The sequence below is a fragment of the Erinaceus europaeus genome, chromosome 1, assembly GCF_950295315.1.
Source record: "Erinaceus europaeus chromosome 1, mEriEur2.1, whole genome shotgun sequence".
NCBI classification, from domain to species: domain Eukaryota; kingdom Metazoa; phylum Chordata; class Mammalia; order Eulipotyphla; family Erinaceidae; genus Erinaceus; species Erinaceus europaeus.
The window spans coordinates 88,695,674-88,723,545 of NC_080162.1; the positions used below are offsets into that span (position 1 = coordinate 88,695,674).

Here is a 27,872-nt window from a genome sequence, read left to right on the forward strand (position 1 = left end):
TCAATAAGTTATCCAAACAGACTTGGGGAAAGGCGGGAGAGGTGGCAAAACACAGAGAGCCCTTGGCCCATTCCTAGGCAGAGCCCAGAGGGTCAGGAGGGGCCTGGTAAACTCAGTGGGCAGCTTCCCAGCGGGGTCTGGCCTTCATGTGGGGGTTCCAGTCCTAATCTCAGCACTGGGAGCAAGAGGCAGACTCTGGCCCTAATTTGCAAAGGAACCTCAGGCACTTAATATCTCTAGGCCTCAGTTTCCTTATCTGTAAACCAGGGGATCATGGGCATATCAAACTGAAAAGAAAAAGAAAAATTGAATGGCATTCTTTCTTTAGATAAAGTCTTAACCTAGAAGCCACACATCACAGGAATAACACAATGGAGTCACCAGTTCAGAGTAAAGCAATCATGGAGGGATAGGACACTTTACACCTTGCTGCCCCTGAGCCTCCTGGGTAGCCCCACATGTAACCCCAAATTTGTTGGTTTCTGAGGTTCTTTAGCACCTAGAAGTACAAGGGAGTGTGCACAGAGGAATCATCTAGAGTCTTGTAAACAAACACAGCACCAGCTTCAAGCCCGCAGTGTGACTGTGGACAATTTGTTCTACCTGTTGAAGCCTTGGCTTCCTCTCTCTAAACATGGCATCATAATAGTGACTTATAATGTCATAATAGAGTCACCAGAGAACTGGACACGTGGAAAGTTCTCTCTCTCTCCCTCTCTTATACTTTCAATTAGGATAGCAAATAATCAATGTGGTTTATTAGAACAAGTAGCAGAAATTATCTGGCATGGGAACACAGAGAGCCAACTCTTTGTCTTTGCTGTTGGTTGGAGAAATATTTAACCAGTCTGAACCTCAATTTCCTCCTCTGTAAAATATGACCAAGGATTTCAAGGAGACCAGAGGTTAAGATCCAGCCCACCCAGTCGTTGGTTCAATAAAAGTTGAATTCACATGACTGGGGATATAGCTCTGTGGGAGAGCATATGTTTCATATGTATGAAGTCCTGGGGTTGATTCCTAGAGCCAATAAAATAAAATTAATTAAAAACAACAACAACAAACTAACACTGGGGCCAGGCAGTGGTGCACCTGGTTAAGCACATACTTTACAATGTGCAAGGACCCATGTTCAGCTCGCTGGTCCCCACCTGCAGGGGGGAAGCTTCATGAGTGATGAAGTAGGGTGGCAGGTGTCTCTTTCTCTCTCTATCTCCCCCTTTCTTCTCAATTTCTCTTTGTCTCTACCCAATAAAAAATAAATATATTTAAAAAAAATGAATTGACTTCTAACTGTTAAAAAAAAATCCATTTCTAGCTTTTTCAAAAACATCAAGAACCCAGGCCACATTGATCCCCTTATGCCTGTGAAGCAAAAGCCACAGAAGCCTGATTAGAGTGGGTGTGCTCTTTCTAATTTGCCACAATCCCCAATATTCCTTAGTATAGCCCTGTATGGAAATTATGGTAGCAGACATAAATCATTTTGTGAGCTGTACTGTTTTTCTTACAAGAAAGTGTGAAATTTGCTTGTCCCCCATCTATGTTTCTGTTCTCTCTCTCGGCACTGAGGGCACTTGATTTTGGGATCTCTGATTCTTAAAATCAAGGAGTTTGTTACTAGTGAGAGCAATGTCCTACTTCATAGATTGACTGTTTTTAGTCTCATTTGACTACTAGATCATTTTAAATAACATTTGTGACTCACGGTGTGTTTCTGTTGGACAATGCTGCTGTAGGCCCCCAGATTCTCACACACACACTCTCTAATTCCTTTTTTTCTTTTCTTTTCTTTTTTCTTTTTTTTTGATAGGATAGAGAGAAATTGAGAGGGGGGGAGAGAGGCACTGCTTCACCACTCATAAAGTTTCCTCCCTTCAGGGAGGACTTGAACTTGGACCCTTGTGCACTGTAATATGTGCATTCAACCAAGTGTTCCACCACTGGGTCCCAAGGCCCCCAGATTCTCAGCTAGTTCACTGCTAACTCAGCCTGCCTTCATTTCCCATTCTGAACAAACCAATTGTATCCAAGATTCCTGGGTTTGTGTCCCTGCTTAGGTGTGTTCTCCACCCCATAATTCTTTTTTATCTCCACCTTTGTTGCCTGTCTGTCTGTAAGGAGGACCCAAGTTCCAGAGTGAAGAATTTGTTTTCTAGAATTCTCCATTAGGAGTATTTCACCTCCCAGCTTCCATTTGATAGTCACTGTGTTTTCTTTGTCAGACATTCTCCTAAGACAATAGGCGATTTGAACCTTAATTACATACCCATTCTTTTGTCTCTAAGAAGCCAGAATTTATTCCAAATCTAGTGACTTGGGGAATGAAGTTGGGGAAAGATTTTTTTTTTTCTCTTTTCAAGGCTTGCCATAGTTTATTATTATTATTATTATTTTGCAATAATATGACTTGCATTTAGAGAAAAGACATAGGTCCTTTTATTTATTTATTTATTTTTGATTTAATTTAATTTTTTTTTTATTACCACAACACTGATCAGCTCTGGCTTATGGCAATGTGGGGGACTGAAAGTGGGACTTCAGAGCATCAGGCCTGAAAATCTCTTTGCATAACCATTATGCTGTCTACCCCCACCCTTGTAGGTCCTTTTATAGAAAAGGTCCCAACATTGTTTTTGGAGGACATAATGTTCACACCTCCTTGGGGTGGGAGGTGGGTATAGACTGTAAATGAGAAAATCCTGAAAGATTCAGGGAGGCTTGAGGAAAAGGAATATTGGAAGTGATAAAGACACCCCCCCCTTCAAATGGATCTTCAAATGAGAACCAGTACTGTGGTCAGCAAGACTCCCTCTCTGAGCCATAGTCTCTTCACATATAAAGTGAAGATGAAGTAGACCTATGTTTTGCTTTGCACATAAGTTTCTTCTAAGTATCTTAAGATCTCTTTGAAAGGGGGTCCAAAGTGGCTTATGAAGTCATTTGTTTTTCTTATTTTGCTACTGTGCATTTTTGTAATTTTTTTTCCTACTGTGATGTTTAGTTAAGTGAAAATGTCAGCATAAAACGGGGAACAGGTAAGAGATCTGACAGTGTAAACTTCAGACACCTATTTAGCATCTTTTAAACTGTGACTTTTATTTAATTATTTAATTAGCTGGATAATTTAATGAGAGAGAGAGAGACACTAGGTCACTGCTTAGTTCTGACATATGGTGGTACTGGGGATTGAATCTGTTACACTGTTTCATATATGGTCATATTATTTCACATTTTCACCAACAGGGCAGAAGGGTTCTAGTTTCCTACATTTTCTCCACCACACCTTAATATGATTTTTCAAAAATAATAACCATCATAATGGGTACAGAATGGTTATCTCATTGTTGTTTTTGATTTGCATTTCTCTAATGATTAGTGATATTGAACATCTTCTCATGTCTTTGATCACTGTGCCTCTTTGCAAAAATATCTCTTAAGTTTGTAGCCATTTTTTCATATATACAAAACTGGGTTGTATATTTTCTTGTTGCTAAATTATAGGAGCTCTTCCTATATTCTGGATATTAAGTCCTTATCAGATATGTGATTTTCTTCCACTCCTAGGGTTGTCTTCCCACTCTTTTCATAGCATCCTTTGGCACAGAAATGTTTTTTTTTTTTTTAACTTTCAATATAGTCCTATTTATCTATTTCCCCTTGTCTCTGTTTTTGGTGTCACCTCAAAAAAAAAAAATTGCTGTCATAGCAATGTCCTGAATATTTTACTTATTTGTTTATTTATTACTGGATAGAGACAGAGAGAAATTAAGAGGGCAGAGGAGATAGAGAGGAAGAGAGACAGAGATATACCTGAAACCCAGCTTAACCACTTGTGAAGCTTTCCCCTTGCAGGTGGGGACCAGAGGCTTGAACCTGGGTCATTGTACACTGTAATATGAGTGCTTAATCAGGTGTGCCAGAACCTGGCCCTGTCCTGAATATTTTTTTTTTTGTCTTCTAAAGGTTTTATAGTTTCAGCTCTTTTGATGTGAATTTCCATTCATTTTTGTTTTAATTTTTGGTATATGATGTAAACAGTGAGCCCCACTCAATTCTCTTGCATGTGAATATTCAGTTTCCCTATGATAAATCTGGCTTTGATGATATTTCATTTAGGACACTTGCACCTGGAAGATGCTACTACTCTTCATTGCTAGATTCTTCTCAAGGTTCTCAAGATGTGCTTAAACTTTGTACATCCTTCACAGACCAGGTTGAGGTATTTGTAGATGAGGTTTATATGTGCTCAGCGAAACGGATAGAAACACAGGGAGGGTAGAAAGGGAGGAAGGAGAAAAACACAATCAACAGGAAAATAGAAAAAATAAATAAAGATATACCATGGGTCACCAAACCGTTCAGGAAATAAGGAGGCTAGGGAGCAAAGGAAACCTGTGAGCAACAACATCAACTATACCAGCATTACAAAGGCTCATGGGAGACGAACATCCACCACTTTACAGCGTCCACAAACAACTTCATGTGCAGTGTCAACAGCCTCTTTCCATGTGAAAGGAAAACACCACGTTCTCTCAGGAGCCACTGGCTGCCTAATGCACTTTTTTCCCCCCAAATTTAAAAAAATATTTATTTTATGAATAGAGGGAGGGAAAGGAGGAGGGAGGGATAGAGAAAGAGAGAGAGAGGTGGGGGGTGGAGGGAGAGAGAGAGACTAGCCAGAGCTATTGGCTCATATACCAGGAATCAAACCCAGGGCCTCACTCATGTGAAACATGTATGCTACCTGTTGAGTTACATTCCCACGAACACATCATTTATCCGACAGCTGACACCTGTTTAGTACTCACTAAGCTCTAGGCCTTGCTATATATTAACCGCAATAATCCCCACAGCAACTCAGTGACATACACATCAGCAGGATCCTTAGTTTGCAAATGAGAAGACAGCTGTAGAGCAGTTAAGCAATTCATTGAAGGTCTCAGAGGTAGTTACTCATCAAGGAACCAGAATTCCAACCCAACATTTTCAAGATCTAGAATCTGTATTCTTGGGCTCCAGACATCTGACAGTTTCAACCTGCTTTTGGAGAGACCAAAAGATTAACACATATGTAGTAACTTTTTTTTTTTAACAAAAAGAACAAATCAAGAGTGAATTGGGAGGGGTAAATGGGCGGTAGTGCAGCGAGTTAAGCCCAGGAGGCACAAATTGATGGTTTGAGCCCTCAACTCCCCTCCTGCAGGGGGAGGGCCACTTCACAAGTGGTGAAAGCAGGTCTGCAGATGTCTTTCTCTCCCCCTTTCTTTGTCTTTTCTTTTTCTTTCTTTCTTTCTTTTTTTTTTTTTAAAGATTTTATTTATTTATTAATGAGAAAGGAGAGAGAGAGAGAAAAAAAACCAGACATCACTCTGGTACATGTGCTGCTGGGGACTGGACTCAGGACCTCATGCTTGAGAGTCAGTGCCTTAGCCACTGTGCCACCTCCCGGACCACTCTCTCCCCCTTTCTATCTTTCCTTCCCTCTCGATTTCTCTTTGTCCTATCCAACAACGGCAATACCAACAACGGCAACAAAATGTCATCCGGGAGCAGTGGATTAGTAGTGCGGGCACCAAGCCCCAGCGATAACCCTGCAGGAAAAAAAAAAAAAAAAAAAAGTCCATTAGTGTAGGGGAAACAGCATAATGGTTATTTATGCAAGATTTTCACGCCCGAAACTCTGAGACCCCAACTTCAACCGTAGTACCACCGTAAGTCAGAGTTGAGTAGTACTCCAGTATCTCTCTCTTAATTTTTTCAGTAAATCTCTTTCATTAATAAATGAATATATTGGGTGTGGCTAGCATAATGGTTATGCAAAGAGACTCATTCCTGAGGCTCCATAGTCCCAGGTTCAATCCCCACACTACCATAAACCAGAGCTGAGCAGTGCTTTATTAAAAAAACAAAACACCAACCATTGGTTTCAAAAATAAATAAATTAATTAATATATTTTAATATATATTTATTTTCATTTTTGTTGCCCTTTTTTTTTTATTGATGTCGTCGTTGTTGGATAGTACAGAGAGAAATGGAAGACAGAGCGGGAGAGAAAGACACCTACTACAGACCTGCTTCACTGCCTGTGAAACGACTCCCCTGCAGATGAGGAGCTGGGGACTTGAACCGGGATCCTAACGCCGGTCCTTGCGCTTCGTGTCATGTGCACTTAACCCGCTGCGCTACTACCCGACCCCCTATGAATATATTTTAAAGAACCCATTTTAAAGGCAATACTTTTTCTAGGATGAAATATAATGCTTTATGTCATCCTGCTTATTTTCCCATCAGTTCTATATATAGTAATGTGTCTCCACTAGAAGTAAGTCTATGTATAAGTGAGACCATAAATAAGTGAATTAAATAAGAGTATACCTATTTTTTTTTCATATGACAGAAATCATATGGTCATAGGACAATGAGTGAGGCTTTGGAAAGAGCATATTTAGTCAAAGTGAAGTTCTGTTTCGATGACAAAAATAATACATAAAAAATGTAGTTATTATTGTTGCTATTGATGTCGCTGTTGCTATTGATGTCATCATTGTTAGATAGGACAGAGAGAAATGGAGAGAGGAGGGGAAGACAGAGAGGGGGAGAGAAAGATCGACACATGCAGACCTGCTTCACTGCCTGTGAAGTGACTCCCCTGTAGGTGGGAAGCCGGGGGGGGGGGGGGGGGCTCAAACCAGGATCCTTATTCCTGTCGTTATTTATTTATTTATTTATTTATTTATTGCGTAGAAACAGAGAAATTGAGAGGGGCTGGAGAGATAGAAAGGGAGAGAGACAGAGAGATACTTGCAGCCCTGCTTCACCACTTGTAAAGCTTTCTCTCTGCAGGTGAGGACCAGTGGCTCAAACCTGGATCCTTCTTCTTCTTCTAGCGTTTGCCCTTCTTTCATAGCCAGGATCCTTGTATATGGTGATATGAGCACTTAACCGGGTACACTACCACCCAGCCTAGTTTTTCTCACCTGCATCTTGTGATACATAGTAGATAAAGTAATCTTCAAAAAAAAAAATTAGGCTGGAGAGACCATTTCAGAACCATTCTCATAATGGTTATGACAAAGACCTTTCATGCCTAAGGCTCTGATCTCTCACCTTCAGTATCCAGCACCACCATAAGCCACATCTGTGATGTGCTCTGGAGTCTCCCTCCCTCCCTTCCTCTCTCTCTCTTTCTCTTTCATAAAATATAAAGAAATAAAATAATTTTTAAAAATCTTGTTAGCAGTTAAGAGTGTAAACCTTGGGAGTCCGGTGGTAGCGCAGAGGGTAAAAGCACACATGGCACAAAGTGCAAGGACTGGCATAAGGATCCTGGTTCAAGCCCCCAGCTCCCCACCTGCAGGGGAGTCACTTCACAAGGCAGTGAAGCAGGTCTGCAGGTGTCTATCTTTCTCTCCCCTTCTGTCCTCCCCTCTTCTCCCCATTTCTCTCTGTCCTATCCAGCAATGACGATATCAATAACAATAATAACTACAATAAAACAACAAGGGTGACAAAAGGGAATAAATAAATATAAAAAAGAGTGTAAACCTTTCAGAGCACATATGGTTTTTGATCCCCTTTACACTTTCTAAAGTTCCTACAGTCAACACACAGTCCTTTGCCCTGAGCACAGCCCCTATATCAAGCACTTCATGCACATTCTATCACTTTCTCCTCAGAATCCTCCTGAGCCATCTAGCCAAAAGTCATCTATGAGCACCTACTATGCGTTTCATTTTAAATTGTCCAAGATGTGGGGTGATTCCTGATGAGGACAGGAGACAAGGATCACTCCTTAGTGAGTGTGGAGGAAACAGAATCTGGGAGTATCACAACAGTAGCACACAGAACTTGCATGTCTCAGGGTTGATCTCCAGCACCACCAAGTGCCAGAGTTGAGTGGTGCTCTCATAAAAAAAAAAAAATAATAATAATAATAAGGGAGTCAGGCGGTAACGCAGCGGGTTAAGCACACGTGGAGCAAAACACAAGGACCAGTGTAGGGGTCCCAGTTCCAGCCCCTGGCTCCCCACCTGCAGGGGAGTAGCTTTACAGGCGGTGAAGCAGGTCTGCAGGTGTCTATCTTTCTCTTCCCCTCTCTGTCTTCCCCTCCTCTCTCCATTTCTCTCTGTCCTATCTAACAATGACGACATCAACAACAACAATAATAACTATGGTAACAAAAATGGAAAATAAATATAATAATAATAATAAAATTAAAAGTAGACAAGAAAGGGGAAAAAGATAAGAACTCAGAAGAATTATTATTATTTTTGCCAGAAGGAATCATTTGCCAGACAGAAAAGAATATACAAAGGTCCTGAGACAGGAAAGGACCACCACCTCACTCCACCCCCCACCCCGCAGACCCCAGTCTCACATAGCTGGTTTAACTGCAGCTACTGAGGGTCAGGGTGAGTGGTTGTCAGTGTGAGGGTACAGACACAAGGCCACTCAGGTCTCACAGTTCATTAGGCTTTCAATTTCTATGAGGTTTATTACAAATGTACAGGAAGGCATAAAAGTGTAAGGGAAGGGAGCCAGGGCATGGCACACCTGCTGAAGTGCATACGCTACAGTGTGCAAGGACCCAGGTTTGAGCCCCTGGTCCCCACCTGCAGGGGGGAATCTTCACAAGTGGTAGATCAGGGCTGCAGGTGTCTCTCTGTCAGTCTTCCTCTCTATCACCCTCCTCCCTATCACTTTCTGGCTGTATCTAATGAAGATAATTTTTAAAAGTGTAAGGAAAGACTGGATCCAATCTGTGTGAACAAGATCATCCTGGGTGAAGACTGGGTGGCAGGAGGCCAAGTGGTGGCACATTACATTGAACACATATACTATCTTGTGCAAGGACCTAGGTTCAAACTTCAGTCCCCACAGGTAGAGGAGAAGCTTCATGAGTAGTGAAGCAATGTTTCTGGTATCTATTTCCCCTTCCCATCTTAATTTCTCTCCATCTCTATCTAATAAATGAATAAATTATTTTTGAAAGAGTGGATAGTGGGAGCCAGTTAGGCACACATATTGCCATGACCAAGGACCCGGATTCAAGCCTGTGCCCCCCACCTGCAGGGAGGTGCTTCACAAGTGGTGAGGCACATGTCTTTGTCTCTCTATCTCCCCTCCTCTCTCAATTCCTCTCATTCCTATCAAATAAAAATAGAAAGAAAAGGGAGTCGGGCGGTAGTGCAGCGGGTTAAGCACACGTGGCACAAAGCACAAGGACGGTTAGGATCCCAGTTCAAGACCCCAGCTCCCCACCTGCAGGGGAGTCGCTTTACAGGTGGTGAAGCAGGTCTGCAGGTGTCTGTCTTTCTCTCCCCCTCTCTGTCTTCCCCTCCTCTCTCCATTTCTCCCTGTTCTATCCAATAACAACAGCAACAATAAAAACAAGGGCAACAAAAGGGAAAATAAATAAATATAATTTTTAAAAAGTTTTAAAAAATAGAAAGAAAAAAAGGGGGGGTGAATAGCCACCAAGAGTAAAAGCAGATTCATGTGCCACACTGAGCTCCAGAGATGATCCTGGTGGCAATTAAAAAATTGTAATATATATATGATTGATTTAAATTTTAAAAAATAGTTGGTAGTGGGGAGGTTGGAGTCAGAGGAGAGAACAAACTTCTGCAGACCTTGTGATGTAGACAAGGTTGATTATAAAGGGGTGAAAGAGGAAGAAACTTCTAGATATTGTTAGAGATGGTAAGAAGTGGGTTTTCTGATAAGTTGGGAGAGATAGAAAGACACAAAGATTGAGACTCCTAGGATTCTGGCTTGAATCTGTGGGGAGTGGGGTGGTGGGTTATAACAATCAATATTAAGTATACTAATACCACCACAACTTCTTTCCTTAAAACTTACCCCCTCTTATTTTTTTAGATTTATTTATTAATTAGAGAGGAGAGAGAGAACCAGAGCATCACTATGGCACATGGGGTGCCAAGGATCAAATTAGGAACTTCAGGCTTGAGAATTCAATGCTTTATCCACTGCACCACTTCCTGTGTGTGACTCCCTCTCTCTCCTTCCCTCCCTCCCCCCTTCTCTCACTTCTTCCCCCCTTCCTTCCTTCTTTCCTTCCTTTCTTCCTTCTTTCTAACCAGAGCACAGCTCAACTCTGGCTTTTGGTGCAGCTGGTATTAAACTGTGAATCTCAGGATCTCAGACATAAAAGTTATTTGCATAACCATTATGCTATCTCCCTGTTCATATTTCTACTGGGGTAGGGATGGGAGGGGGAAGAGAGGAGTCCTTCACAAAGCTAATCAATAATCTTAATTCGGGTGTGTCTAGCCCCCAAAGCCATACTTTACACATGCTCCTTCATCCATGCTTTAATTTTTATAATGGGAGATGGAGCAGGGAAAATAATTAATGATCTTACGAATATTAAATATTAAGAGCTGGAGAGTGGTCTAGGATGTGGCGCAGTGGATAAAGCATTGGATTCTCAACCATGAGGTCCTGAGTTCGACCATAGGCAGCACATATACCAGAGTGATGTCTGGTTCTTTCTCTTCTCCTATCTCTCTCATGAATAAATAAATTCTTTTAAAAAAAAAAAAAAAAGCTGGAGGAGGGTGTTGTGCGATGGCGCACCTGCTTGAGCACACACATTACGATGCACAAGGATCCACGTTCAAGTCCCTTGAACCCACGTTCAAGTAACCCACGTTCAAGTAACCTTGAACCCACGTTCAAGTCCCCAGTCCTGCACGAGGGGAGATTCATGAGCAGTGAAACAGGTCTGCAGGTGTCTGTCTTTCTCCCTTCATATCTCCCCCTCCCTTCTCAATTTCTCTCTGCCCTGTTAAATAAAATAATAAATCAATTATATATATTAGCATATGTGTTAATAGCTATAAAGCAAACTGAATCCATACACAAAGCCAGTGACATTCTTCAAAAGCACGGATTGGACACTCTGGGGGGGGTGCTGCTCTGGCTTTGGGGAGGACTAGAATCTCGCGTACTGATTGGTGCAGCGACATGCTGGCTGGTCTGAAATGAAAACCCACAGGTTGTGATTGACAGTGACGCTGGGTTTAGGCTACGCAGTCCGTGTGGGTCGATGATTGGTGGAATTGTAATACGATCGCTGCTCTGATTGGTGAATTCTGTGCTGTCATTAAAACATTTCTGAGCATCAGTTCCTTCATAGGCCATAAGGAGGAGCCCGAGGAGCATAAAGCGTAGTGTTGCATTTTTTTCTGGAGCCGCCTCTTCCCGGAAGCCCTCCGGTTCCGCACTCACTTGATAGTGCTTGATGCATAGCTTGGCCAGCTGATGGTGGAGTCTGAGGAAGGTGTCAGGATTTCCAGATCAGATCTGGGTGGCCACGCGTCTCTGCACAGCCCCTTTGGCCCCTTCCTCTGGCTCCTCGCCCGGCAGAGGACATTGGCTGACCAAGGGGTGGGGCTGAGAGTTCGGGAAGGTTTATGAAGGCCCGGGTCCAAATTGCAAAATTATGGAATCCGTCAAGTGAAACTCTACAGTCTTTCACTTAGCTGCGCCCACAAAGCCCATTTCTCAAGTTTAACCCGCTCTACCACCGTACCCTTTAAAAGCTTCAAATGCTTTTTCCCCAGGTACCATCTCCAGGAGTTTAGAGATTTTTAATCTGCTGGGCAGGCAAAGGACACTAGCTCAGAGGTCACTTTACAAACGAAGCCCCTGCCACCCCATGGCACCACCACACCTGCTGTTTCCTTGTCTTCACTGCACCTAACCGCTTCCTGGAATTCTCTTAGTTATTTACTTGCTGACTGTCTCCAAGCACCATCTTTCCACCAAAATGGAAGCTCTAAGAGGGAGGGGTGCCAGACACCCTGGGAGCGCAGTCACATTTGACTTTGAGATAAACAAGGGCAACAAAAACATCTAATGTGTCATAGTTGTAGTCAAAGTTATTCATGGATCATCTGAGATTCACATTTTGAATTGGACATCCTGTGTTGATTTGCTAAAACTACAATCTGGGATTTTGCTGCCTGCTCTTCGTTTGTTTTCAAATAGAAAGAGACAGGGAGAGGACCAGTGAAATAGCTCACTTGGATCCTGTGCTGCTTTGAAATGTGTGTGACCCAGGTTAGAATCCTTCCCCCACCACATGAAGCTGGAGAGATAGCATAGTGGTTATATAAAAGTTCCAGGTTCAGTCCCAGCACCACCATAAGCCAGAGCTGAGCAGTGCTCTGGTCTTTCTATCTGTATTTCTCTCTCTTTCATAGAAATAAAAGAATATGATTTATTTATATTTATGAGGGAACTGGGGAGAAAGAAGGAGAGGACTAGAGCATCACTCTGGCACATGCGATGCCTAGGCTTGAATATTGAACCCCATACTTTTCGAGTCTCACACTTTTCCACTGTGACACCTCCTTGTTTAAGAGATTAATTCATCTCTTTTTTAAAGAACTTTTTTAAAAAAATATTTATTTATTATTAGATAGAGACAGAGAAATTAAGGGGGAAGGTGTAGAGGGAAAGATACAGAGAGACACCTGCAGCCCTGCTTCGCCACTCATGAAACTTTCCCCCTGCAGGTGGGGATCAGGGGGCTTGAACCTAGGTCCTTGCACACGGTAATGTGTGTGCTTCACCAGGTGCACTACCACCTGGCCCCCAAGATTAATTAATCTCTTGATTCTGGTCACAATGAGATTTCAGGCTGGTAAAACCTGGTCTTCATGGAAACTGCACACCCACCCAGGACCCACACAAGGAATCAGCAAAAAGGCTCAGCAAAGGGCTTCCAGGGACTCACACCAATTGGGACAGGAGACAGTGGTGGGACTCCTAGCGCCTCTCTGAGGGCTGAGGTAAAGCAAAGCTCTAATGCTGTTCAAGTGTAAGCAATCAAGGTCAGACAGAGAAGAGCCCCACCATCCTTGTGAGCCTCAGTTTCTTCATCCTCTAGTTGGGGTGATGATCTTTAAGCCAGAGGCTTTGGAGCCAGGCAGGACTGAGTTGTTTTTTGTTATTTTTTTTTAACTTACTGAGTTTTAAAAAAATATTTATTTTTCCATTTTTGTTGCCCTTGTTGTTTTCTATTGTTGTAGTTATTGTTATTGATGTCATCGTTGTTGGATAGGACAGAGAGAAATGGAGAAAGGAGGGGAAGACAGAGAGGGGGAGAGAAAGATAGACACCTGCAGACCTGCTTCACCGCCTGTGAAGCGACTCCCCTGCAGGTGAGGAGCTGGGGGCTCAAACCGGGATCCTTATGCCGGTCCTTGCGCTTTGTACCACATGTGCTTAACCCGTTGCGCTACTGCCGACTCCCACGACTGAGGGGTTTTTTTTTTCTAATTATTTTTAATTATTTGAGAGAAAGCATCACCTGAGCATTGAGACTTCTTGCTCACCAGTCCTCTGCTCACCATGATGTCACCTTCTGGGCCATCAGTCCTGAATTCTAAGCTCTATTCTCCTCACCTTAGCCAGGTGTTTCCTTTCTCTAAGCTTTATTTCCCTCATCTATGTAAAGGGTGCTGTTACTGTTCTAACAGGTTGTGGTACCTGTGCTCAGGACACATGAAGCTCCTCCCTGCCCTAACTGCCTGTCTACACTGCCTGTCACTTGCAACTTTTAGAATCTAGTTTCCTGCTCCTTGTCTCTGACCTTTGTACTTGCCAGGCCTCTAGCCCAAAGACGCTGTCACACCCCCCTCTCCATTCCTCATACCAGAGCCATCTTCATCATCTTCCTCCAGGCAGTCCTCCTGGATTGGTTGGGGTCAGGGTTCTTTTCTGCTCCCACTGCCCTCCCACCTCTCCCCATGGGATCACAGTTTAATCTCAGACTGGTTACTGGTTACTCGTCAGCCTCCTTCACTGGAATGTGTCCTGTTTACAGCTGTATTCCCTGGACCCAGCTGACATGTACTAGCAGGGGCTGGATTAGTAAATGAGTGAATGGATGACTGAATGAAGGAGCTTATCCATTCATCCATTCGGTCATTCAACATTTCTTTCTTCTTCTTCTTTTTTAAATTTTTATTTAGTTATTTATTATTAAATGAGAGAGAGCTTGAGAAGGGTGGGGGAAGAGAGAGAGAGAGAGAGAGAGAGAGAGAGAGAGAAAGAGACAGAGAGAAACTGCAGCCTGGCTTCACCACTCATGAAGCTTTCCCCCTAAAGGTGGAGGGAGACCAGGGGCTTGAACCCAGGTCCCTACACATTGTAATGTGTGCGTTTAACCAGGTGTGCCACCTCCTGGCCCCCTCATTCAACATTTCTTCAAGGCACTAAGATGTTGCCTTGAAAAAAGTAGGTAAGGTTGGGCCGACAGGGTAGTTCACCTGGATAGTGCGCCTGCTCTGTCATGTGAACAACTCATGTTGGAGCCATTGGAGGAAGCTTCAGTGCTGTGGTATCCCTCTCTTCTTCACTGTACCTTCCTTTCCTTTCTCTCTCTGTAGAGAAGGAGAGAGAGACTATAGCACCCCAACCCAGGAAGATGAAGGCTCTGAAGGGAAGGTTCCATTCTGCTCAAAGCAAGATCTGGATCCCCTCCACAGGGAAGAGGAGAGTGTGAGCTCTTTCAGGGTGCTCCACGATGACCCAAAGACCATCTGCCTACTCCCCTTTGTAGGAGAATGACTAGTTCAGTTGGAGAGCCTATGAACTGAGATTAGGAGGGTCCAGAGGGAGTCTCAGGCAGCCTGAGCAGAAGATACTGGTTCAAATAAATGTCGGGCTAGGGAGACAGCACATGGTCATACAAAATGGCTTCAATGCTTGAGGCACCAAAGGTCATAGGTTTGACCTCCAGCACCTACATAAGCCACAGCTGAGCAGTGCTCTGGGAATAAATAAACAAAAATGTCATTGTTCCCTCTGACTTGAGTTTCAGATCTTCTTCACTGACATCACCACCTCAACCCACCCCCCCAAATAGGGTCCCTTCCATCTCTACCCCTAGGGGCCTGTTCCAACCATACTTCCTCCTGTTCCCCACCTCCCCACCTCCTCCCTCAGGATTCAGGTCTCTGAATCCCAGTCCACAAAGGCCCTTTTATTTGAAACCAGTCACAGTTCACCAAGAGCAAATACTAGGCATTGGTACCAAAAATCAGGGGTTCCTGCGGGCTGGCCACAGTACCAGCCACTATCTGATGCCATCTCATAGGCTTGGTATTCTGACTCAGGGAGGAAGCTCTCATTTTCCAAACAGGAAACAGCCTCCTGAGGTTGCAACTAGGTAGCAATAGGACCTGGAGGCACACCAAAATGCCAAGCCCTCTTCCTACAGTGGGTCTCAGATCTTGTTTGTTCCTCCTCCCCCTTTTTTTCAGCTAGAGCACTGCTCAGCTCTGGCTTTAGGTGGTACCAGGGTTTGAACCTGGGACCTCAGAGCCTCAGGCATGAAAGTCTGTTGCATAAACCTCTATACCTCTTGCCCGGGTTTCAATATTGATAGTATGTCAGAACCACCTGGAAACTGTAAAGCAGACTGATGTCTAACACCTCTACTACCCTCACCCCAACATCAGATCATTGGTCTGTGATGTGGCCTGGGCATCACTATATTTTAATCCATGGGGTTCAAGCCTGCTCAGTCTTACTGTTCCCTAAACAAATTTTTCATTCTCTCTCTTTCAGATAGAGAAAAAGAGACAGAGACAGAGAAATAGAGGGAGAGACATCATAGCACTAAGAGTTTCCTCTATGCGATGACTCCCATATGGTGCCAGGGCAAGACATGGACTCTATGGGGTGAGATATCTTCCAAGCCCAAAGGCATTAGTGTTTTCTAAATGTTCCCAAAAGATTTTGACTCATCACTGGGGCAAAAAAGAAAAAAATGTATTAGACAACTTTCTGAATGGGAAACCTAGACTAGGGTGGAAGATGACCTTGCCCAAGGTCACACAGTGGCTGAAAACAGCCAGGGCATGGCTCATGTGGGTTGGGGAGGGGGACCTTTGTGAAAATAAGTACAAGGTGCCCCCTCCCCCCAGCAGGAAATTCTCCATGAATACTTGATAGGTGGAACAAAGGCTGGATTTCTAACCCCTTACCCCTCAGTTGTGCAGAGAGCAACCAATTAATTGTATGTGGCAACCCTGGCTAGCCCTGAGGGCAGGGCCTGAGTCAGCTAGGTGCTCCCTGGATCTGCCAGCCTCACTGGGACTGGGCAAGCCCCCATCCAACAGCCCAGGTCACTTCTGCAGATACACAGGATCTTGGGGGTGGGGAGGGTTGGGGGGGAGAGACTCATAGTTTCAGTCCAGAAATCACAAGCCACCTAGCAAGAGGCAGCCTGTGGGGAGACACCACCCCCACATCCCCCCTCCCCCTCCACACACATACCCAGCCCCAGACAGACCCAAGTCCTCCCACTTCCTTCTTGACCACTCTCCACCTCCAAGCCTTGTAGGCAGTGTCTCCCCATATGCCCTGCTCTCTTCTGGACCATTATCACCCACCATGTTCTGTTCTTCTGGATGTTCCCTCTGCCCAGAATGCCACCTCCTCTAGGAATCCGCCCTGGCCACTCCAGCCACAAGGCCTGTCTCCCTTCTTGCCTTCTGTAGCCCTTGCAGTCCGTGCCCAAAGTCAGCATGTGCCTCAGGATGGAGTTGATTCTATGTGCACCCACGTCAGTGCTCACTGAGCACAGACTGTGTGTCAGCTCTGGAAGGGCACAGTGGCCTTGGGATTAGGGGTATGGGCACTTAGGTTGAAATTTCAATAGTTTCTCAGCTGTGAGAATTTGGTCATATAGTTCAATCTCTCTGCGACTTGGGTCTCTCTCTCTCTCTCCTTTAGATAGACACAGATAGGTAGAGGCATAGAGAGAATGGATGAGATTGCAGAACCAAAACTTCCTTCAATATGGTAGGGATCTGGTTTGAACCTGAGTGAGCTATTTCTTTAGCCCTCTTTCCCTCTCTCTATTTCTCTGTCTTTCTTCTATCAGAAGAATGCCTGCCAAGAATGGTGGAGTCATGCAGGATCCATGTCCCATTGATAACCCTGATAGCAAAAATGTAATTAAAAAAAAAACACCTTTTTCATAGAGTGGTTGTGAGAATTCATGAGTCTCCCCTGCAAACAGCTTCATAATCACTGGTCATGGTTATCACTGTGCATGTTTCACTTCATTTCATTCTCCCAATAGTCCTGTGAGTTAGACAGAGTTGAACCCAATTTATAGGCAAGGAGATTGAGGATCAGAGAGGTTGAGAGGGAGCTGAGGCTCAGATCTCTGCAACTTTGTAGCCTGGTCTGCAGAGGCTGGGCACAGATGAGACAGGTTTATCAGTTAGTGGCTGCTCCTGAACCCTCCCCCACAAGCCAAAGGATCTCATCCCCCTAAGGCAACCTGCTTCCAGAAAGCCTTGGGAGGGAGGGGGAAGCCAGGGAAAATATTTTCAATGTCCTGGTATTGAGTGATGGCCGAAGCATATCACTGAGTCTCAGAGAGTCTCTGTGTTCCCCAACCTAGCTGAAAATCCAACACAGCTTGGGATGACTATCCCAACTTCCACCTCCTCCATGTTCTTTGTGACTGGGCCAGAGGTGGCCCTGCACAGTCCCAGTTCTCAGCACTCATCACCACATTCCAGATGAAATCTGGAGTAAGAATGCACTGAGAGGGCCAGGTGGTGGCACAAGGACCAGGGTTCAAGATCCCAGTCCTCACTCGCAGGGGGAAACTTCACAAGCAGCAAAAGAGTACTGTAGGTCTCTCTCTCTCTGTCTCTCTCTCTCTTTTTCTCTGTCTTCCCCTTCCTTCTCAATTTCTCTCCTATCAAATGAAAGAAAGAAAAAGATGACAACGAGGAATGGCAGATTTGTTAAGAAAACACCAAGCCTCCGGGATATCTCTGGTGGCTATAAAAGTAAACAAACATACTGAGGCCTGTGTGTGCTCTCCTCAGGAGCCGGTCCCAACCCCACTTCTCCTAAAGGCTGCCGAGCTCGGACACTGCAAGATTCTAGAATCCTAGCTCAAAACTGATGCTTGGCATCTTCCTCTGGAACGGCCACCATACCGCCCCCTCACCCCTCTCAGTGTCCTCCACCACCCCCACCCCCAGTTGCCTTTATCTCTCTTTGGCAACAGAGCAAATTTGCTCAGGACCCAGAGCTGGGACCTGGGGACTGTTGACTCTTGAGCAAAAGCTCTCCCCTTTGCAGCAGAGGCGAGGAGGCCGGAGGCGGCTGGCTGTGTGCACGAGAGGCCAGCAGCCTCTTGCATAACCCCGGACGACTCCTGCTCGCCCTGGCCTTTTCAGGGTTAGGGGTGAGCCAAACCACAAACTCATGCCCAGTTAATTTTTTAAGGCAAAATCAACAGGCTCAGCAATGATTAGCAGGCAGGTAAGATCGTCTTAATCATGCTGAGGAGAGGGAGGAAGGAGGCTTCCAGGGGCCCAAGAATGGGGCTCAGTTATCAGTTAACTACACAGAGACTGTTTCCGGCTAAGCCCCTCCGGCCTTCAGCCTCAAGCTCACTAGGTTTCCCCTTGGAAGTGCTTCCAAGGCAAAACCTCAGTCCCCTTGTGAACAGACACTATCATCCAGGCTCTGTAGGCAACACTCACTGCAAAGGGGTCATGAGCAGCTTTGTAATGGTGAAGCTTACTTCCTTCCACTGTATGTCCTTGAGCACCTTCCCTCCACCTCTGGGGCTCAGTGAAGGGCCCTCAACCGATGTCTTTAGATGTATGGTTCACCTGAAGTCAGCAGCCACTGGCCTGGGTAGCCTCAATATCTCCATCCAGCAAATGGGGGCAACTGGCTGAACCGCCCTTTAAAGTTCCAGCCTGGAAGTTCTTTGAGGTCCTCCTGGCTGGGCTATGCCTGAGTGGCCTGTGCCCCCAGGGGAGAGAGTAGTGTGCACAGTGTTCCCAGAGTTTGAGGGGCAGAAAGAATGGCCAGAGGGGAAAGTGGGGCCTACCTGTCATCTGCTCTTGGTACCAGCAAGCACCAGATCCCAGCGCCAGAAAGATGGTGTTCTCTCAGATGGAAGCAAAGGTCCCAGTGGAGTGAGCTGGAGCAGCCAGCCCCCCCCCCCAGCCCAGACCCCTTGCCCCTAAACCTCCACAGGCAGAGGCAAGGCTACACCAGCTCTGGGGCCCGCCAGCTGCCTGGACTGGAGTTTGGTCAGTGGTTGGGGACCTATATTGTGAGAAAGTTAGGACTTTGTCCACAAACTGGAATTTGAAATTTCAAAGGGGCAAAACTGAAGGGCCCTACCCAAGAGTGGAGATGGCTTTTGGCTTCTTTCCCCCACGACTTTTGTTCTTTGTCTTGATAAGTCTCTACTTCCCTGCACCACTCCCCAGGCAGCAGCTGGGGGCAGAGAGTCAGGAGAAAGAGTGGAGGGGAGAGTGGGGAGCACAAAGCAGCCTCGGGGGCAGGCAGTGTGGAGAGGATGCCCATGAACTTGCAGGTGCCAGGCTCAGGCTCCACCACTTCACAGGTGAGCGGCCCAGGGCACCCAGGACCCCGAGGACCCTTCCCAGATTCCAGGATGGAGGCACTGTGCTGCAGTTCTGGAGTCAGACTCAGATTCAGATTCAGATTCCAGCCCCATCTCCGCAGACTGGGTGGCCTTTGGCAAGTCATTCCACCGCCCCCAGCCTGACACACACTCTCTCCAGAAACACAAGCCATTATTAGAATTGGAAAGAAAAAGGATGTGGTCCTCCCTTGTCCAACCAAGAACCTGCCCATAGCAGGGGCTCAGCAAGCCCTCCTGGTCCTCAGCAGCCCCAGGTGTGCTGTCAGTACAACTACAGCAATACTTTCCTTTTAGAGAGGCCTCCCTCCTTCCACCTCCATTGTGAAGGACTGGGGCCTCTGGGTGAGCTTTCACACCCTCTGTTACTCCCTGAGAGTGGCCAGCCACACTTGGCACTGGGGTCTGACAGCCCAGAGTGTGTCAGAGATACAAAACGACCAGGGTCCTCTCAGGGCCGGATGTGCTGTTCTTAGGAGCTGTCCTAAGCAGGGGTTCTGATTCTGACAGATTGTGGTCAGCGGGTGAAAGAGCTAAGCATCAATGGCAATAATCAGGGCTGATGCAAGGCAGATCTTTGATGGGTCCTGCCATGCCCACACCCTTGATGTGAAGAATATGTCATCCCACATGTCTGGGGCCATAACTAAGGTAGAGGGAGGGAGGGATAAAGAGAGAGAGAGAGATAGAGGGAGAGAGAGGGAGAGAGAGATGGAGGGAGAGAGAGAGAGAGAGAGAGAGAGAGAGAGGCAGAGGAATCTGAGATCCAAGAGTTTGAACGGTCCAGATTTTGACACCGGTCTTTGTGACATTCTTTAGTTATATATTCTGGATAGAGAGATAAATTAAGGGGGACATAGAGAAATATAGAACTGCAGCACTGCTTCACCACTCATGAAGCTTTCCCCCTGCAGGTGGAGACCAGGGGCTTGAACCTGGATCCTTGCTCATTGTAATGTGTGCACTCAACTCCTGGCCCCAAGTCTGTCTGATTTAGGAGCTTGTGGCATATCCTCCAAGGAGATGGGAGAAGGGCGAAGAAACAGTCTCTTCCTCCCTCTGTCTCCCTGCCCCACCCCTTACTTTTTTTTTTTTTAATTTCCACCAGTGTTATCTTTGGGACATGTTACCTGCACTACAAAACCTCTCCTCCTGGAGACCACTGTTTCCTTTTTCTTTTCACTTAATAGGACAGAGAGAAATTATGAACAATGGGGGAGGGGTGGAAAGGGAGAACAAGAGACCTGCTTCACCACTTTTGAAGATTCCTCCTGCAAGTGGAGACTGGGGACTTGAACCTAGATCCTTGCACATGGTAACATGCTATTAACTGGGTATGTCACCACCTGGTCCTGAATGTTTTAGTTTCATAACAAACTCCCAGGAAGGCCCATTTTATAGACAGAGAAACCAATGCTGCAAAATCCTAAACTGCCTAGGAGCAGAGCCAGTAAGGCTCACAGACAGCGAGTTGTTCATACTGAGGAGTGTCTATAAAAGAAAGTGTCGCGCAAAGCACATGGACCGGCATAAGGATCCCGGTTCGAACCCCGGCTCCCCACCTGCAGGGGAGTCGCTTCACAGGCAGTGAAGCAGGTCTGCAGGTGTCTATCTTTCTCTCCTCCTCTCTGTCTTCCCCTCCTCTCTCCGTTTCTCTCTGTCCTATCCAACAACGACAACAACAATAATAATTACAACAATAAAACAACAAGGGCACAAAAGGGAATAAATAAATAAAATAAATATTAAAAAAAAAGAAAAAAAGTGTCTGAGAGTGTTTGTGAGTGAGGTTCACATTTCAGTTGAGGAGAAGAGAGATTTACTTCTGGGGCAGGCTGTGATTGGTCACACATGGATGGGCAGAGAAATGTCCTTCCTACGTGGTGAGCCAGGGGGGTGTGCGCTTTGATAATGTATGTATGTCATGGTATGCGTTCTTAGTTTTTGTCGTGTGCAGCTGTCTGTCTGGGCCTTCTTGAATGTAGCAGGTCATGTGTGACATCACTTGACTAAATAGAACTCATCTATTTTTTATCATATTTATTTACTTATTCATTTATTTATTTATTTATTTATTTTTGCCTCCAGGGTTATCACTGGTGCTTGTTGCCTACACTACAAATCCACTGCTCCTCCCGGCCATCTGTTTCCCATTATTGTTGTTGTTGGATAGGACAGAGAGAAATGGAGAGAGGAGGGGAAGACAGAGAGAGGGAGAGAAAGATAGACACCTGCAAACCTGCTTCACCACTTGTGAAGCAGACCCCCCCCCCCCCGCAGGTGGGGAGCCCAGGGCTCGAACCAGCATCTTTGGAACAGTCCTTGCACTTTACGCCATGTGTGCTTAACTCTCTGCGCTACAGCCCAGCCCCCATCATATTTTATTTTACTGTGAGAGATATAGAGAGAAAGATACCAAGAGAGACAGCAGAGCACTGATCAACTCTGGCTGATGGTGGTGCTGGAGATTGAGTCTGGGACCTTAGAGCCTCAGGCATGAGAGTCTTCTGCAGAACCATCATACCGTCTCCCCAGCCCTCATAGACCTCATCTAATTCAATCTAAGAGAGCATTTATGGAGTTTTTTTTTTTTTTCATATTTTATTTTTATTTATTTATTCCCTTTTGTTGCCCTTGTTGTTTTATTGTTGTAGTTATTATTGTTGTTGTCGTCGTTGTTGGATAGGACAGAGAGAAATGGAGAGAGGAGGGGAAGACAGAGAGGAGGAGAGAAAGACAGACACCTGCAGACCTGCTTCACCGCCTGTGAAGCGACTCCCCTGCAGGTGGGGAGCCGGGGTTCGAACCGGGAGCCTTATGCCGATCTTTGTGCTTTACGCCACCTGCGCTTAACCCGCTGCGCTACAGCCCGACTCCCCATTTATGGAGTTTTAAAGGTTCTTCTTCTTCTTTTTTTTAATGGCTGAACTCTGATGCTCCAATAATCACATTTCCACTTTTGGAAATGTTTAAGACTGCCCCCCCCACCCCGGGATGGTGAGAGTCTGCAGGTATGGGACATGTGGTGCTGGATTGTGAGGGTGGGAGGATTCTATGTGCTGCCAGGGATGCTGGGCAAGTGGCAGGACACGGGCTGTATAAAGAGAACTGTCTCTCCTCAGTGCTTATGCTCATCCATCTCTCCTACGGCCACTGGAGCAGGATGGGAGCTCACTGGGGCACATGCAGGAGAAACCTGCAGTAGTTGAAGTCTTCTCCTTCAGGACTTAGCAATTCTGAGTGTGCACGTTGGTCATTTTGGGAGAAGCTCTCTTTTCTTTCTTCTTTTTTAAAAATTTCTTTATTAGGGGGAGTCGGGCTGTAGCGCAGCGGGTTAAGCGCAGGTGGCGCAAAGCACAAGGACCGGCATAAGGATCCCGGTTCGAACCCCGGCTCCCCGCCTGCAGGGGAGTCGCTTCACAGGCGGTGAAGCAGGTCTGCAGGTGTCTGTTTTTCTCTCCTCCTCTCTGTCTTCCCCTCCTCTCTCCATTTCTCTCTGTCCTATCCAACAATGACAACAACAATAATAACTACAACAATAAAACAACAAGGGCAACAAAAGGGAATAAATAAATAAAATAAATATTTAAAAAATTTTTTTAAAAATTTCTTTATTAGGGCATTAATGTTTTACAATCAACAGTAAATATAATAGTTTGTACATGTGTAACATTTCCCAGTTTTCCACATAACAATACAACCCCCACTAGGTCCTCTGCCATCATGTTCCAGGATCTGAACTCTCCCCCCACCCCCACCCACCCACCCATCCTAGAGTCTTTTACTTTGGTGTAATATACCCACTCCAGTCCAAGTTTTGTTTAATGTTTCCCCTTCTGATCTTGTTTTTCTAATCTGCCTATGAGTGAGATCATCCCATATTCATCCTTCTGTTTCTGACTTACCTCACTTCACATGATTTCTTCAAGCTGGGAGGAGCTCTCTTTTCTTCTATCCTTCCGATCCTGTCTTGACCAACACACCCTTATATTAGTGTTTTCCCTACTTGACAGCTGGGGAAATAGACCCCAAGTCTAAATTTAATTGATTTAAACAATGTTACCTGGACAGTGATGGAGATAGTTCCTTATCCACTAAGCCACCTCCCAGACCACGGAGATAGTTCTTAAACCCTGATATCCTAATGACAAACCCAGACTCTTCCTTCTTAAACCCTGATATCCTAATGACAAACCCAGACTCTTCCTTTCCAAAATAGTTGTACCTCTCACAGCCCCTAGCCTGCTTATCTCAGCTCCAGGAGGAAGGGGTGGGCAGAGAATATTCAGAGCTTATTTGTTAGAGAACGGGCCTCTAATAATTGGACAAATATGATACACACCACACACTGCACATCAGTTCACCTGCTTGTTAATTCACCTACCCAATTACTCACTCCTTCATTCTCTAACTCACTCATTAATTCACCCACCTATCCACTCACTCATTCATTCACCTACTCACTTGCCAGTTCACCCACTCATGCTCCAAATTTCCAAGTCTTTTTAACTTCTGCCTAATGTTCTTTGCTATGATCCTGTAGCTCCAGAGAGAGGGAACACAGAAGGGTGAGGGTGTGAGCTGTGGGCTAAAGGCAGGCAGGAAATAGACAGTGTTTTCAGGCCCAGTCTGAAAGGAAAATGTAGACCACCCTAGTCCAGAAAATCATTAAACATTTTAAGACATCAAAGCATTAAACCAGCATGAATCCAGGAGGCAGACTCATGAAGCCCACAGCGAAGAAAGAGAATCAGTGGAAACAAGAAAGATGGGTGGATGGGAAGGAAGTGGGGTTCTGGGGGGGAAAGAGAAGGGATAGCTGCTCCCCAGACTCCACTTGGAGTCTCTCTAATGCTGATCAATGCAATACTCAACCCCCTCCCCCCAGCCCTTTTGAGGTTGACTGCGCATTTTACAGGGGAACAAACTGAGGCTCAGAGAGGAGAATCATTTACCCAGAGTCACGACTAGTAGGTGGTAGGCGCCTGAATGTAAACCTGGGTCTGTGGGGTTGCAAACCTGGTTTCCGCCTATCCCAGGGGAGGGGCAGGGAGTGAGAAGAAGGGAATGATCCCAATGAACTGAGAGATGGCATCTGTCCTGCGCACTGTGGGGACCAGCAGTGGACTTGGGGGCTGTGGGGAACAGGAGAGAGGAAGCAGAGGTGGATCAGCCCACCCACCACCTCCTCCCACCAAACCCTAAGCAAACCTCAACCTCCAGTTCATTCTGCTCCGGGGAGGTGGGAGAATGGAAGGGAGCTCCCAGAAGGAGGAGCCTGTCTGGGGCCCCTGGATTTAGGTTTCTAATTCACGAGCGGCTTTATCTCAGCAAAAGCATTGAGGGTAGAAGTCAATGATTTGGGAAGCTATTGAATTGGGCATCCTGGTGGTGGGTCGGTGGTGTCTGAGCTTATCAGCTAGAAAGCTGGTCTCAGGGTGCAGGCGACTAGGAGGACGGTTAAGTCAAGAGTCAAATGAGTGCCTGGGGATGATGTGCCTGTGTATAACTCAATGCTGGAGGCTCGGGGCCTCGACAGTTGTAAGAGCACCCAGGGTGTCAGTCAGAAACCAGCAAACGGCCACATCCCCACAGCCCGCCCAGCCCATCCTCCAGTGGGGGAGCAGATTAACCATTAACCTCCACTCCTCCCCAGCAGAGCCTCCACCCCTTCCCAGAGGCTAGGCCAAGACTTGGGCAGATCCTCCCAGAGGAGGCCTCAAACAGCAGGCAGGCAGGCAGGCAGAGGGGGCATCTGGGAGGGCAGGGCGGGGGCTCAGCCCACAGCCTTGGGGTGGGAATCCAGGGCAGGGTGAGTGGCCGAGGCGTGGAGAGGGGAGGATGCGCCTCTCCAAAACACTCGTCGACATGGACATGGCCGACTACAGTGCCGCACTGGACCCAGCCTACACCACCCTGGAATTTGAGAATGTGCAGGTGTTGACAATGGGCAATGGTAGGTGGGGGCAGGTTGTGCCAGTTGGTGGGCAGGTGTGCCCAGGTGTGGGAGGGGGTGGTCAAAGCCACTCAACTTTGGATGCTTCAGGGAAGGGCAGAAAATCGTAATTGGTTATCGAGACCAGCACAGGCATGCCAGGTGAAGCCAGTGCATTGAGAACCTTGATGAGCCACTTTCTAGGTGCTGGGAGGCCCACAGGGGCCAAGTTTCAGCAAAAGTAGATCCTACATATTCCCACCAGGCCCTTCTGATCCCATTCATCTCAAAGCTGGTCCTGCCCAGCTCATCACAGGTGGGAAAGGAGGCCTGATGGGGACGTCTTTTGGTGTCCGACTCCAACAATCAAACCCAACACGGCCCCTTCTCGAGCCCTCTGGGCATAACTGCAGAGAGATAGAAAGGTATGTCCAGCCCCTGGAGGTAGCAGTTGGCTGTGCAGTAGCATTTCAGTTTGTCCTTGGCCTTTTCCTAGTGATGAACACCCCACTGCAAATAAAAGTGGGGTTCTTGGGGTGGGGGAGTTAGCAGTGTGTGTGTTCATGGCTCCCTCTTGGTCCCCATGGGAGCATGGGGATGGTGTCCAGTGTGGGAAGGTGTCCACTTACAGGAATCCACTTTCATATTTGTGTCCCTTTATGTGTGTGTGTGTGTGTGTGTGTGTGTGTGTGTATGTGTGTTTTGTAACTCTACTTATATCTGTTTGTCATTGTCTGGGGGGAGGACGGCTGTATTTTTCCTGTGGTGGTGAGTGCCTGTGCCTGTGTCTGTGGATATTTGTACGTGTGTACTCTGGCTGTGAATGGGGTCGTGTGGCTTGTCTTTCTGAATATGTGCCCTATGTGGGCCTTCCGTGGCATCACCTTCATTTGTACTCATTTGTGTGTGTGCACACAGGTCCCTGTACTGGGGGCTGGTGCCCTGAGGTATAGTGTTATACAGATGTGATGTACTGGCTTTTGATGTTGCCATTTGATGGTTGGAGTTTGCATTTGCTACATCTGTGCTCCTCTCTGAGCAGATCTTGTCCGTGTCTCTCCCAAGTTTGTGCATCTACTCCAAATCCACTAAGAGGACATTTGAAGGGGTTCGAAGAGTGTACAGTTGTCCTCTCTAGAAAGTGAGCAGAAAAGGAAACCCAAAAGCCAGGAACAGCCCTAACTGTTGCCAGGCCAGCATTAGAAAAGGAGAGGAGGCCAGCCTGCCTTCCATGGCCCCACAGTTTCTGTTGGCACTAAGAAAGCTTGTGATCAGGCAGAAAGGGGCAGCACTGGCCACTGGCCACTGTCAGTCTGCCTAGAGCTTGCCTGCATCTACCCCCAACACACACTCACCCACCGATATTCTTTACAAAATGGGCTTGATGGCCAGCTGCTAGTAGAGTGAGGCTGTCACAGGAGGAAACCAAAGGGGAAAGCATGCCGGAGACAGTAAACAAGGTGCCGCTGTGCTAGGCGGGGTGTCGCGTGAGTCCATGGGGACAGTGCCAGGGCTGTTCCCTGTAGCTGGCCTTCCCCTCCTCAGAGCCCACTTCCTCTCTGGCCCTCAGTTTCTTCCTTTGTAACTGAGGGTTAAATAAATAGTTTCTTCCTTTGTAACCTGAGGGCTTAGCCCTGGGTCTTGGCCCCTTGTGGGGCATCTCAAGAAGGCCCAACCTCTGTAAGCAAGAGTTATATTTTCTGCTGGAGTGAGAAGTCATCTGAGAATTAGAGTTGAGTTCTGCTTACATCCTGGACTGGTGGCTGACAGCTCTGAGGACTGGTTCCCTGCTTGATCCTCCCTTTTAGGTCAGAAGCGGCAGCATCAGCCACAGGCAGCTCCTCCATAATGGCCGGGCACTGACTGTGCTGGGTCTTAGTGTTCTCACCTGGAGAACAGGGGCAGTTAGTGGCCCTCAGAAGTGAGGTGACAAGCTTGGCAGCACCCAGCCCATACTGCCCAGATGTGGAAGCCCCTTCCCCCAGCTTCTGCTGGAACATCCAGCTCTCCCCCAGGGGGTTGGGGTGGGAGGCTGAGGGAGAAAGGGCACCAACATAGCTTAACAATTATCCCCATCTCCAGGAATAATTCACCAAGTTGAGGGGCCTCGGCCCTGGGCAACCTCAATAGTCCAGGCAACAGCAGAAATGAGCATGCTGGTGTCCACCGGGGCAGGGCTGCAAGGCTCCAGAGTTTTCCTGTCCCTCTTGAGAGATTTTATTTTGTTTATTTTTCTCAGTGGTTTTCTTTTTAACTTTTTTAAAAAAAAATATTTATTTTCCCTTTTGTACCCTTGTTTTTTGTTGTTGTGGTGGTTATTATTGTTGTTGCTATTGATGTCGTCGTTGTTGGATAGGACAGAGAAATGGAGAGAGGAGGGGAAGACAGAGAGGGGGAGAGAAAGACAGACACTTGTAGACCTGCTTCACCACCTGTGAAGCAAGCCCCCCTACAGG

The 27,872-nt window shown here is 46.4% G+C and overlaps 1 protein-coding gene and 1 long non-coding RNA gene across 4 annotated transcripts in view; one reads left to right on the plus strand and one right to left on the minus strand.

The window, feature by feature from the left end:
- The window catches only part of HNF4A (hepatocyte nuclear factor 4 alpha), a 65,601-nt gene that overhangs the window by 12,137 nt on the left and 25,592 nt on the right, over positions 1–27,872 (plus strand). Inside the window, exon 1 of one of the 3 annotated variants that reach the window (XM_016191593.2) lies at positions 25,239–25,437. The exons of 1 other annotated variant lie outside the window; for it this stretch is intronic. In XM_016191593.2, coding sequence (XP_016047079.1) covers positions 25,323–25,437 — 115 coding nt within the window. In that variant the 5' untranslated portion in view covers positions 25,239–25,322. Of the gene's footprint in view, positions 1–25,238; positions 25,438–27,872 lie in introns of those variants that run through there. One more of the 3 variants, XM_007530879.3, reaches the window with a different exon arrangement.
- On the minus strand, positions 744–19,097 carry LOC132538150 (uncharacterized). Its single transcript, XR_009549598.1, has 3 exons — positions 18,918–19,097; positions 17,021–17,134; positions 744–5,594 (listed from the first exon to the last, which is right to left on the minus strand). It is a non-coding gene; the product is annotated as an uncharacterized LOC132538150 (long non-coding RNA).